Source organism: Xenia sp. Carnegie-2017, unplaced genomic scaffold (genome assembly GCF_021976095.1).
Source record: "Xenia sp. Carnegie-2017 unplaced genomic scaffold, XeniaSp_v1 HiC_scaffold_24, whole genome shotgun sequence".
Taxonomy (NCBI): domain Eukaryota; kingdom Metazoa; phylum Cnidaria; class Anthozoa; order Malacalcyonacea; family Xeniidae; genus Xenia; species Xenia sp. Carnegie-2017.
In genome coordinates, this window is record NW_025813487.1 from 555,463 (window position 1) to 570,157 (window position 14,695).

The 14,695-nt window shown below is 35.5% G+C and overlaps 1 protein-coding gene across 1 annotated transcript; it reads left to right on the forward strand.

Annotated features, from left to right (window-relative positions):
• Positions 1 to 7,244: 7,244 nt before the first annotated feature.
• On the forward strand, positions 7,245 to 13,336 carry LOC124451152 (the record flags this gene model as incomplete). The annotated part of the gene is made up of 2 exons (XM_047001782.1): positions 7,245 to 7,269; positions 10,206 to 13,336. A coding segment is annotated over exon 2 (3,123 nt), but the record flags the coding sequence as incomplete, so codon positions are not given.
• Positions 13,337 to 14,695: the final 1,359 nt, after the last annotated feature.

The following is a 14,695-nucleotide window of genomic DNA, read 5'->3' on the forward strand; positions in this document are numbered from 1 at the left end:
CTAAGACGCCTGGATCAGACGGACCAGGACAATGCTTGAAAATCAGGTATTAAAATTTTGTTCTTTTCAAAATGTATAATTTCTGATTTTATTCATTCATTATGCTGACATTTATAATGTGTTTTTTTATAGAGTAGCTATGTCTGTAGACGTAATAACTAGACATTGAAAGAACGATCAAGTTGGACAGAAGCACGAAGAAACAAGCGTCCTTATTGAAAGATTCCCACTTGCGACTTATGTTATGCAAACTATTAATCAGTATAACGCATTTCTAAATTCAACCGTTAGAAATTTCCGTAAAACTAAATTTTCACAATTGTCAAATTTTCGGACAAAACACACGAGTGAAAGCCAGCTATAAATGAAGATCTTAATGAAGCAACAAAAAAATTTTGATGGAATGAAATCTAGTAGTCATCAAAAATAATTTGTATGCAAGTCACGACATCACTTTGGTCATTTCATTTTTTATTTTTTGCTGGTCGGTGAATGATCAGGTCGAACGTACTGAATGAATTTTTCATATGATTTATGTATGAGCTGTTATTAGTTTTTATTTTTTGTCTATTCATTAAAATTTTTGTTAACACTCTGCGCTCTTTCATTTTTTGTTCTCTAATAAAGTTTTCGTTTCTTTTGTTCAAACACAAAATATTTGCGGTGTCAATAAATAGGGTAGTCAGCCGTCTTTTTTATCGACGCTTTTTTTGTCGACGCTTTTTTTGTCGCTTAGTGAATTTAAGATACGAACGACAAAGCTACGATCTGACTACGCTGCATGTTAAAGTAGATCATCGGGACCATTGAAAACAACAAAAATATGAAAAATCTTAAAACAACAAAAATTTTACTAAATTTTTCGAAATTTTGATCTTTTCTTTTATTGGAGGGTTTTTTACCGGATCTACCAGTTTTCCCTCCCATTTCGTTTTGTTTTTGCGAAAAAACAGTGTCCACATTTGGGGCCAAGGAAGTCATTTGTCATAACAATATTTATTGTAGCTATCATTAATATTCACGTTTATTTTTTATTCCTCGGCCTTTGGGTATATTTCCCAAAACACTGCGTTTAATAAATATAATGGCATACATTTTGAAAAAAATATGTACGCAAGTTTTCTGCTCAGTCAGATCTTCTAAGACAAATTTTTTTAATCTTCTGCATCAACCGACTCAGCGAGAAAATGAAGATGATTTTATACAGTATGGAAGTGTGATTTGTGTACATAATGAAAATTCCATGATTCTTTCATTTCACTAAGGAGTCCTTTTTACTTAAAATATTGCTTTAAACATGAGCAATGTGACAAATTTTTACATTACTCACGGTAATACGCTTAGCACAATAATATTAGCACACAACATTCGACAATTTTCTCCCCTACCACGAAGTGAGATGTTTTATGTCTATACCAAATACATTCCCAATGATATAGAGAGAAATGATAACACCAAATACACAGAGATTAATCTTGATAATAGATAGTTTAAGATTGAGATTTTTAAACTACAAGGTGCTTCTCAACGTCACTGCACATCTGAGACTAATATTACCTTAATGACTATTTTCATTGCATCCTTTACTGTTGTATCGACAGTGTTTTTTCTCATAGCTAAGTAATTATAATTGCGTGCAGTTGATGTTTGAAATGTATTCGTAAGTTACAATGGTTTATTTAATAACAAAGTTTCTTTATAATATGAAGTGACTTGTGCAATAATATGCATGTATGGAATTTTTGATTAATAAAGTAAAAAAGTCCGTTTACAGCCTCCAAAATCGTGTCATAACATTGACATGTAATCTTGCTTAGATCAATGATCGTCTATTCCTGAGTTAAAACTTGTGAAACTTTATAAGATTTAGCAGTAGTCCTTTGGAATTTGACTAATCTCAATGTTATTTTGTACTCTGCATGAGATTCATATTTATGTATTTTTATTTCTATAACAATTGTTTTTAGTCAGTGATGTATACTTAGTTATATAACTAGAATGTTCTACATAGACGTCATTAATGTGTTTTAATACAGTTTGTTGAAGGAGATCCTGACTCCCTCTTCATCTTCGTTTGCTATTTAAATGTGTTGATGTAACAAAACTTACATGGATAAAAGACTGATGTAACAGTAAGGTATGAATTATGATCATCATTTTTTAAACCGATATTTATGTGGTCGCGTTCTTTATATTAAATCTCTCATCCGTTTGTTGAGTATGTGATATGTAAAGAACTAAAGCAAGCATAATTTGGTCAACTAGGTTGTCATATATGAAATCTTATTTCTAAAACAAAGGTAATTTTACAAAAGTAAAGCAAGATTTATATCTACATTATCGACTTAACAACTTAGCTAAAGAAACATCTAGATGAAGTATGTATAAATATGCATGAGAAATCATATCTAAGTTGATATACAAATTTTTTAACCATTGACAATATGCTGGATGGTAAAGGAACAGTAAAACCTGTTAAAAAGTATAGGGGAGGCAAAATAACAAGAGAATATTTTCTATATATATTATGCTGCCTTTTTATTTATAAACTTTAAATGACACTAGTGCCAGTCCTCAAAAATCGAAACAATATTGTTGTTCATGTAACCTTACGAACGCGTAAAGTATTAGTGTTTCTAACTCTTTATCGAAAATATACGAATCATTGCGATCTGGATATAAACGTGAATAATCGGTAATGACACTTTACTTATATTCTGTTGTTTTGTTGTTGTTTGTTCATTTCCTATCTACTTCTAAGCACATTTTCTGTATGTATCTAGTTGACATCTACTATCAATAATACCAAATGTTGCGTGTGGGTGCCAGAACTTTTATGCTGCGGGAGTTAAACAAACTATACTTGTCTATAGAGAAAATGGGAATACGTGAAAATTTATGTAGAGGGAGGGGCGACATGTCCAACTATGCATCACTTTCCTTCTTTGCCGACGCCACTTTTGACTAAACTCTGTTTGTCTTGAAAAAGGTTGATAATTGTATTGAACAAACCATTTATTTTGAAAGTAAGGAAATTAGTAAAATAAGCAAATGTTAAACTCAGGAAAAATGTATTTACACAGAGGAAGAACGCAACCGAATCTATTCTTTGTGAAATGTTCATTCATGCAACACAGAGATTTTTCACAGTTTTACTTTTGATCATATTTGTTTAATAGTTTTAAGGTTTAATTTCATTGCATCCTTTACTGTTGTATCTACAGTCTTTTTATTGATCATAAGTAATTATAATTGCGTGCAGTTGATGGTTGAAATGTATTCATGATTTACAAAGTTTTATTTAATAACAAAGATTTTTTATAATATGAATTGACTTATGCAAGAGCATACATGTATGGAATTTTTGCTTAATCAAGGGAAAATCCATTTACAGTTTGGAAATCGTGTCTTAATCATTGAAATTCGCATCCTGTCTTGAATAGGGGATTCTCTATTCCTGAGTTAAAACTTGTAAAACTTTATAATGTTTAACAGCAGTCCTTTGGAATTCGATATATCACAATTTTATTATATACTCTGTATGAGGTTCTTATTTATGTATTTTTCTTCTATAACAAATGTTTTTAGTCAGTGATGTATACTTAGTTATAGAATAATACTGTTTGTTGAAGGAGATCGTGACTCACTCTTCATTTTCTTTCGTTATTTAAATGTGTTTATGTAACAAAACTCATATGGATAAAAAGTTTATGTTTCAATAATTTATGAATTATGATCACCATTTTTAACTGATATGTATGTAGTCGCGTTTTTTGTATTAAATTTCTCATCTTTTGTTAGATACGTAACATGTAAAGAACTAAAGCAAGCATAATTTTGTCCACACGATCGTCGTATATGAAGTCTTATTTCTAAAACAAAGGTAATTTTATGTAAGTTAACCGAGATTTTGTATTTATATTTCTAACTTAACAAATGTGATACCAAAGCATTGCGTAGTATGAAGTATGACTATAAACAAATCAATGTTTATTTCCATTCCAAATGAAAATCGTGAATGATTCTATACGTGACTTTTAAAGCTATATTTAATACCACGACTATAAAGTAGGTTTCATTTCTTGTTTCAAATTATCCACTATAAAAATTGCGGCTCTTACACGAAGAAAAGGTTTGATAATAAATAATTCTGAGTCAGTGATGCACTTGACATTCACAGATGCCATGTCATACTGAGTAATATAGAGACTACCGGTTCTGGCGCACTTCACCCCCAGGCAGGCTACATACATAAATCTGAGCGCCCCGGCCCTAGTTCGTTTACACAGTACGAAATACTGTGTACATGGCTCCCGACAAAAAATCGCACCGGTTCTGGCGCACTTCGCAGTTTGAGAAGGAGTATATACAAATCTAAGCGCCCCAGCCCTAGTTCGCGTACTTGGTTCACATACATAGTAAGCACACAGTAAGCTCATAGGTCGGCACAAAAATCGCACCGGTTAACGCAAAGACCAAACTCAGGACAACGGCAGGAGCCAAAGACGGGCGGCCCACCCCCAGCGCCCGCGCAACCGGCCGTCGGGTGTCTATTATTTATTTAAACATAAATTCTCACATATTGTATATCCAAACATTCGAAAGTCATGAGGCAGGGCAAGAACAAGTGTGCGTGGTTATTATCCGGAAAGCTCACCACATGTAGACAAAGCTGAATGGGTAAATACTGCGGATTTTATATGAGGCGGTTAAGGGAAGGCAAGTGACTTCCACAACCATGTCGTAAGTGTGGCGTCCGAACACATGCAGAAAGCATCCTTTGTAAAGCCTGTGGTGCGAATAGGGTGCAGCATATGTTTGTTTATTAACAGAACCAAGCAAGAAAAAGGTTTGCTAGCGTACTCGCCGAATTAATTTTGACATTTAGAATTGATTTCGACATTTAGAATTAATTTTGATTTAGAAAAATGTCTTACGAGATTTGCGACACTCGAGATGAATACTGTTAATAAACTTCTGCAACTATATGACCAAGGTGTAATCAGCGGACACACGCTGAACACCTTTCTTAAGGCTCTTAAACCGCCCGCTGCCTCAACACCCACGCCAAGAAATGTCACTCCGCCTATCCCCAAACCGCGAAAGCGCAGCCCCGTCAAGTCTACCGATGATGAAATTGATGGATACATCGATGAGCTTCTGGCTGAAATGTCATTGAGGCGCAGACCACAACGTCCCACAAGGGCTCCTCCCCCACCACCCACGGAAGTTAAGTGGAATGAAACGAAGGCCTTCAGCTATCATCTGAGAGGCTGAAAAATGCAGGTGCCGAAGGGACACCCCTCCGAACGCGACTTGATGGCTTTCCTCAAAAGCGCCCAGCCCTACATCGAACACAAACTCGTTGAGGAGCTATTAGCTCTACGAGGAGTTAAGTTCCAGTTGGCTGTAGAGGTCGAGCTTCGGAAGGATGAAGCAAATGGTACTGAAGTGCTTCAAGCACCAGTGCTCAGGACAAAGAATATCACGCTGCTACAGGCGCATGAGATTCCGCAAGCCCTACATGAAGCCTTCCAAACTATCCTAGAGAGATTGGGAATGTTCACTCGGGAAGGGTCTGGGTGGATAGTGGGTCGTGTCAAAACACTCTAGCTTGACACCGCTCACTACCAGCCTTTTCCGGAGGTTGTTTCACGCTAGACATAAACTTTGTGTGCCATTGACTGTGTTGCATCCCCGGTTGTGTCATCTTGGTGTGACAGTTTTCGTCACCCCACCCACGCCAGGGGCTACAGACCCAAGCTGTGATCATAATAAATCACTGCGGTGAACATCTCTTTTAATTACAGCCTGTTGTTTGCGAGGGGATGGAGTGTGGGAAAACCAGTATTTGGATAAAATGATGTGTATGAAATAGCCGTCACTGGTATGGAGTGTTTGGCATGTCAAACTGGCGCTATGAGCGTCATGAATCTAGCCGAGCATTTCAAAGCTATGAAATTCGTTTGCCGCCTGTGTAACGACAGCAGTGCTGTCAGCGGTAGGGATGGGGAATGGCTATGTAAGCATGTCGAGTCGCCTGGGCACCGATAAAAGCTAGTTGAAGAGCAGATAAGATCTAGGGGGTGGCCTCACCGCTTCCTCCGGGCTGCTCCCGAGGAACTGCAACGGCAAGTTGAGCTTGCGATGGAGCGAGTAGATGCCCACCTCCGATGTTGGACTGGGTCCTCGTGGGGAATCCTCTCGATGAGTACTAATTAATAGACCCCGACGGCCGACCGCTTGGGCGCTGGGTGGGCCGGCCGTCTTTGGCTCCTGGGTTTGGCCTTTCCTATCCGTGCGAATTTTTGGTGCTTACTATTTGCTTACTATGTGCTTACTATATGTATGTGAACCACGTACGCGAACTAGGGCTGGGGCGCTTAGATTTCTGTATACTCCTTCTCAAAATGTGAAGTGTGCCAGAACTGGCAGTCTCTATACTACTATCTCAAGATGTATCGCTTCTTCGGAATTTGTTTTAAACTAGTAAGATGTATAATAACGTTTAAGACGCTTCTTTTGTTGCCGAACAGTTACGCCGGAATTTTAAAGTTACAAAAACCGTTTCGTTTTCTCTTGAAATTATTTCTAAATTTCGTTAGCAATAGTTAAAACGAGGAAAATCAAAATATTTGACAAATGGTTTGGTTTACTCTGGTGAATCTTTGGAGAAAGCAAAAGAATGATATTTTTTGAATTTCTTTAAATGAATTAATATCTCATTTATATTTAAAAATAAATGATTCTTTCGAAACCATGATCAATAGACACAAGAAATAACTATTTACGTTGTTTAAAACATTTACAGTTCAAATATCAAACATACATTAGATACATTTGTCGGAAAATCGTCGGTCGTAACAACCAGTGGCGTAGCTAGCGGTCCTGCTACTCCCGCCCAGCAGGAGTAGAAATTTTCCAAAAAAAAATAAACATTCTATCCGGAGATGAGATATACATTATTTCACAAACAATTTGTAATAATATGTTTTATTCGTTCATTTTCACGCTTTTATTTGGTGGTTCGTAATCGTAATTCCGAAAAATCACAAGATTTGTATTGCAACCTACCACCCGCCTTTCCTCGCCCAATTCAATGCATACTCTCGCGATTTCTCCACGTATTCCTCCTATCTTCAGAGGACGGAGCATAAAATACAATTGTATATGAGAAGTTTTGAATTCTGGTTGGCTAAGGACTTGGCGCCTGCTCAAATCTGCTGTTTTCATTGGTCAAACTCCCTCTATTTTAAATTGGCGGAGGTTGTAATTATTCAACCTTTTAATATACGATTACAGCGATCAGTGATTATCAAATTACGACATCATTGTCGGTATTAATTTTCTATTGTCCTTGCTCTCAAAATGCTACTTTGTATTTGTGTATGACACAATGGCTTCAAGTGCGACTGCGATTTGCTCAACTGATGTTGATATAGGAAATAGCTTATTAGCTAAACCGTTCTCTGCTCGATCGTCGGTCGAACAGAATGTTATCGTTCATGAACGGCCTACTCCTGATTTAACAATCCAAAATAAGAGACGAACATTTCATAGAGATTGGTATGAGGTGAAAACTGGCTGTGTGGCAGTACAACCTTGCAGAAAGTGTTTTGTTGGCCATGTCTAATGTTTTCCCTGCAAAGATCGCCATCAAGGACTAAGAATGGCTACAACGATGTGCGAAGTATTATGTCTGATGCTTAGAAGCATGAGAAAATCTAAATCGTATTTAACTGCTTTTAAGACATGGAAAATGTATAGAGCTAGTGAGCGAATTAATTGTCTTATGTCCCTCACGAGAAGAAATGAGATTCAGCGTCACAATGAAGAGGTAAGAAGATTTACTGGAGTCTCCCCAGAATTTCAAAATGATCTTATGAGCTGTCTTGATGCAATTATTGAAGATGAAATCAGAAAGGAAATAAATGATTGCACATTTATGAGTATTCAGGTTGATGAAGCATCTGATGTGTCCACCAAAGAGCAGTTAAGTGTTATTGCTCGGTTTGACAAAGCAAATAAAATTTGTGAGAGGCAATTAGAATTTGTGGATGTAAATATGAACAGAAATTCAACAACAATATCACAAGTTGTCTAAGATAAACTTGGCGAGTATTCTGATATAAAAGAAAAACTGGTTTTGCAAACATATGAGGGTGCTTCTGTCATGTCTGGCCATATCAATGGTGTTGAAGCATTGTTTCGACAAAAGTGTTCTTTTGCCCATTTTGTTCATTGTGTAGCTCATAGATTGAACCTGGTCCTTTGCCAATCAGCCTCATCAATTTCCCTGTTAAAATCTTTTTCATCAATATAAGTACATTCAGCACACTTACAAGCAATGCCCCAAAAGAAAAGCTTTTCTCACATCAAACAATCTTGAGTTTCCTGACCCTGGTGAAACAAGATGGTATTGTCGCTCTAGATTCATCAATGTATTGCACAAAAACTCTGAAAAACTTTTAGATATTTTGAGGGGGTACTTGAAAAACCAGCTGGATGGGACGATGAGTCATTAAGTAAAATAAGTGGCTTACTGCATTATCTTGATAGCTTTCTCTTTTGTTTTCTAGTGTGTGTTTTTTACAGGATTTTAGAACAGTCCACAATTTTGTATTCCATTATTCAATATAGGGACACCAATTTTAATTATGGCATAAGCAAGATTGACAATTTCAAGCAGTTTATTGCATCACTTCGCACAGATCATGCTTTCACCGAGTTTTAGCAAACTGCACTAGTAAAAGTAGGCCCACCAGCAACCAGAGCAGATAGTAGATACAATTACAAACAGCTTTATTTTGAGATTATTGCTTCCATTAAAACCATGTTAAGTGAACGATTTCAAGATATTAATCAGTTCGAGTTTTTAGACCTTGTAAATCCTAAAGTATTTACTACCTGGAAGGGCATAGTTCCACAGGAGAAGATCAATCTTCTCAAGGATAAGTATAGTCCTCTTTTTGGTATCCCATCTTTGGAGAGTCAAATTTTCTTCATTTACCACGACAAGGACTTTCAGAAAGAGTGCAGTAATGAGGTACTTAAATACATACACAAATTTAATCTCCAGTCGAGTTAACGTCAAGTGGTAAATTTGCTAAAATTGAATGGTGTCTTGGCAGTGGCAAGTGCTTCAGTAGAGAGGTCGTTTTCTTGCTTGAAAAGGCTCAAAAGCTTTTTGAGGAATAGAATGGGTCAAGGCTGGCTTAGCTCTTTTTGTAGAATGTCTATTCAGAAAGATATCATTGAACAAAAAGAGGATTCAGAGGTGTTGCATAATAACGTGGTTGAAAAATTTGTAGAAAAACGCAGAAGGCTGGCATTTCTTTATAAATAATGCATATAGTATGTGTTTTGATATTAGTTCTTATAATACATGGTACTTCACTGACAAAATTAAGCATAACTCTAAAGAATAAAGCCATTCCTGTCTACCTGCCCCAATCTAAACAAGTGTAAACTACTAAGTGGAATGTTTAGAACAATCTTTCCCTATGAATTTTAGGAAGTGTCGCATAATATGCTATTTTTTGTGTTAATCCAAATTTCTTCTTTTTATTCAGGGACAGTGATGAGTTTGATTCATTATGTATTGGGGGACGATTGTCTTCTGCGTAGCGTTTCTCTGAGCCAACTTTAGTACCTTTTTAACTAGTTGCAGTTTCCACGATTGTCATAATCATAATGCAGCTAATAAAAACGGGTTTTTATAACCCATCGCTGGAAATGCTGTTTCCAAGGCTCTGGATTTCAAAATTTTCCTGGGGAGCATAGTGGGGGTCGCGCCTTCGGCGCGAGATGGTGGGCGGGAGTTTCTATTTTTCCTGGCTACGCCACTGGTTACAACCACAAATAGTCTTAAAAAAATGCTGTTAAAAATGATTGAAAAACGTCACAATCCTTAAATACAGTTCCACAATATTTTTAGCAGTTTTTGCTAACTTTTAAATAAGTGAAACAAGTGTGTAGGTTGAAGTGATTGAAGAAATATCATGTTTGTCATAACAAGATTATTTCGAAAAATAAAGCGTTGATGAGATCGTATTTATTTCAATTTTTTATACAAAAGATATAAAAGAGGAGGACTATTTATAAAATTTCTTGTAATATTGTTTTTTATTAATCCCTTTCATGTTGTGTTAATTTTGCACATTGTAAATTGATACTTTTTGCAAAAACTCAGTTTCAATTTTTAGTTTGAAAAATGGCTTCACCTCCTAATAAATTGAAGATTGAGGCGAACGGATCTCGTTTAAGTAAACTCTTGATAAATAAAGGAACACAAGCTTTGAAAACAACATTGCAGTTTAATATAAATTTTCGCTCGTCAAACCTAAGCGATGAACTTAATAAACCCTCAAATAAAAGTACATTGGAATCATTAAGAAAAAGAAACGTCATCAACAAAGAGCAATGGAACCTTCTTTACCCATCAACTGGTTTGCCAAACCTTCAAAACTTTGATATTTCATTATTGACTGTCTTACTGCGTAACATATGTGGTCTAACAGCGCCACATGGTGGATGGGATAATCTTCCTTTCAATTCAGATACTTCAATCTCAGCAAACATTGCAAGAATAAAATTTTATCGAAACAAAGAGTACGGTCACATAACTACAACTAGTGTAGATGATAGTGAGTTTGAGTATTTGTGGAATGAAATCTCAAAAGCATTGGTTGGTTTGGGTATTCAACAAACTGAAATAGATGAAATGAAGGAAGCTCCACTCACTCCTGATGAAGTAAATTATACTGTTATGTTAAAAGAATGGTATAAGAAAGAAGAGCAGTTAATCGATGTCACTGAAAAAACCCAAGAAGATGTGAAAGTCATAAAAAGAAATGTTGCAGAAATTAAACAAGAGATGGCTACAAAAGCTGATGTTGTTGGAGTAAAAGAAATGATACAGGGCGAAATATGTTCTGATCTTAAGAAGCTTGGAAAGTGTAATTTCAAAGGTCTTATAGAAGAGCTTAACAAGAAATACCTTGAAGGCACTAGACAATGGTTATTTGAAAAACTCGACACTTGGTTTAACGATAGAAGTGAAGATGCTTCTAATGTCATGATTTTGATTGCCGGTCCTGGCGTTGGTAAAAGTGTGTTTGCTGCTGAAGTGTGTCGACGATATTCTGAAAAGAAGAAACTTGCTGCTTCTCATTTCTGCAGATATAATAGATCAGATTATAGAAATCCTCGAATTTTGATAGAATCATTGGCTAGTAGCATGAGTGATACAATATCAAATTTTAAAAGTAAACTGAATGAAGAATTACAGAGAAATAATTCCAAAGAATCGATCACCGATAAATTCCTTGTTTTATTAAATAATCCATTGCAATCATTGGAAGATCATGAACCAATGCTTTTAGTTATTGATGCCTTAGATGAAAGCCAAGTTGATAACAAAAGTGAATTGTTGGAATTGATTGCAGAAGAGTTTGACCGACTGCCTAAATGGATTAAAATCTTCATCACCAGTCGTCCAGAACTTCCTGTTCAAAAGGAGATGAAAGACATGAATCCTGTGGAAATTACAACTCGTCCTCGTGATAAAAACAATGAAGAAGACCTGCACAAGTATTTGAGACATCAGTTGAAGAGTAATTTATTCATTGCTGACAGTTGGCACAAAGACAGTGATGACAGTGATGATTCATTTGACAGTGATGACAGTGATGTCTCATTTGAAATTGATGACAGTGACTTCTTATTTGACATTGATGACAGTGATGACTCATTTAACATTAATGACGATGATCGTGATGAAAACAACGAAAAAGACCTGCACAAGTATTTGAGACATCAGTTCAGTGGTCGGGTGCAGATAAATCGCTACGTTCTTCGGTCATTAGTTAAAAAATGTGAGGGATCATTTCTTTATGCGTATTACGCACAACTGCAATTTAAAGAAGAAAATATTAAGCTAACTGTCAAGAATATTGAGCAATTGGTTCCTACTGGGTTGAGTAAATTTTACAAAGAACAATTCAAGAGATTAAATAAATTATTGAAAGGAATAATTTTATCAACACACAAAACCGTTATTTCCGATAAAAACTTTACGGAATGTCTTGAAGTGTTGGTGACTTATCAAAGTTTTTTGCCTTTGTCTTTTCTTTTTCAATGTTTAGGTTTTCCTGATGACATGAAGTTTAAAGATCGTATTAAAATACATGAAGTGCTATCTCAATTTTTTCCAATTTACGATGATTATTTGACCGTGTATCACAAGTCTCTTATTGATTGGTTGAAATCAGATGGTTATGAAGAGCATGAGTTTACAGTTGATCCAAAAAATTGTCATAGGTTCTTATGGCATGCTTGTGAAAAAGTGTTTAAACAAATTAAGTTGATGAATATTTTTGAAGATCAGATCAGCACTGCTATGATTAAATATGCTTTGGAGAATGGAATCTATCATATGTCAAAATGTGGCGAAAATGTCGACTATAGTTGGGCAGTAGAAGTCAAAGTGATTTGTGCGAGAATTATGGGTATGAAAGACATTGACATTAGGTCTGAATTGTTTAATATCATTAAACAACGACGTGCTTTCTTGAAAAAAGATGTACTTGAGGAAGCACTAATTTATTTGCTTACGACACGGAAATATGAGTTTCCTAATACCTTAATTCATTTACCAGCTATTGCCAACAGAATTCGTGGAAGTAGCGAAAAAAGATTATTGGCAAGGGATTTATTGAAACAAGGAAAGTTTTCTTGGTTTGAGGATTTAGACTCAACATATTTGACAAACCATCATCATTTGACTGTCTCCTTGCGTGCTAACGTTACATCTCTTTGTGTGTCGTCCAATGAAGAACTTCTTGCTGTAGGATATGAAAATGGTCAAATATCTATTTTTGAGCTTCCACAATTTAAACAACGCTGCACTCTAGGCACTGCACTTGATGATTTAAGGTTGGATAAGTGGTATGATGTAGACACATTTTTATCCCAGTATGACATCTATGACTATCCAACTATAGAGAAATCCAGTTTTATACAAGGAAACATCTGTTGTTGCTCGTTTTCATCTACCGGAAATAGAATGGTAACTAGTGATGGATCTCCAGAAGTAAAGTTGTGGGACGTTAACAATGGACGTTTGTTATCATGTTTACAGTCAGATGATGTCGTTAATCGTTGCTCTTTCTTAGATTCTGGTTTGTTTATTACAGCAAGACATCATGAAATTTCTTCTAAAGAAGTGTTCACTGCATGGAATTCATTAACTTTGCGAAGAATTGATCGACGCTGCGTTGTTGATTACCAAAAACTACAATACACAGATAAATATTCAGAGTTTTTTTTTTCAGATTTCTTCAATACTTGGTGTGTTTTTCAATTCCCAAAGGCAATCGCTATTTTTTCAAGTAAAAAGGAATGTTCACTACCTTTAATTTTAATGATAACACACCATTATCGTGATTGTATTTTTTATCATACAAGCCAGAATGGAAAGCTTTCTAAAATCACTTACAACGATCAAGAAGAAATCGAGTTTTGTTTACCACATGTTTGGTGTCCATGTGTTTATAGGATTCTTAACAAAGTCCATCCCATCTCGTTTAAGGAATTTTACGTTGTGCCGTATTTTTCCAAGCTTAAAATTTTCAAAACTGATCATCTTTGGAGACCTTCATTTATCATTGAGAAATTGAAAATTAAATGTTGTTGTTTTTCACCGGATGGATCTTTTTTTGCTGCTTTCGTTGTTGGTGACCACGTCAACATTCATATTTGGAGCATTGAACGTTGCACTATTATTCAAACTGTACCAATACAACTGAAGGATGCATTAGGATGTTGGTGGTCAGATGGTTTACTGTGGATATGGGATGGTTCTGATCATCTTACGAAGATTTCTACTTCGTCTGAAAATTTTGTAGATTCTACTCAAGCAAAGCATGTTAACATTGGATTTAGACCGCAAAAAATCTTAACATTTGCTGATGTCTTAGTTTGTATTAACGAACTATATTTTGTTGAAGTTGTTAGAATTACCAAGGGTAAGATACAATACAACAAAAGACTTCCTGTTGACTGTTTTGAATTTAAAGCAGCAGCTGTATCACCTGATAATTCTGTTCTTTTAATTGTAAACAAAACAGAATACACATTATGGAAATGGGGAAATACCAACAATGAACTTTACTTGAAACCTTGGCATACTGCAGAAATGCCCATAACGTCTTTTATTGAAAAATTTGTTACAGAACAGATAACTGTAAATGATCTAAAGTTCAACTGCTGCATAAGTGATAGTAAACAAGCAGTCATAGCATTTTGCACAGGCATTAAAATTATGGGCATTTATGTAATTAATATTCACGAGAATGGTGATGTGAATGCCATTTTGCATGATGTCAGTGGATATTTATTGGAATCCAACCTAATCGTACACAAATCTTATTGCATTGGAGCGTCTTATCCGTCATTGGTTGCTGTAGATTTAAAGAGTGGCGAAAAGTGCGCTCAATTTGACGGACATATAACGTCTCATATAACTATACATTCCAACACAGGAACTATAGCTATAATTGACAATATAAATTGCAGAATTCAATTTTTAAAACTTAATGTTCCTAAATAAATACATCAACTCAAACTTTAATAGTAAATTCAAAAAGCTGTTGAGAAAATTGCACATAGATGTTGATGGTCGTAAGGATGGTTG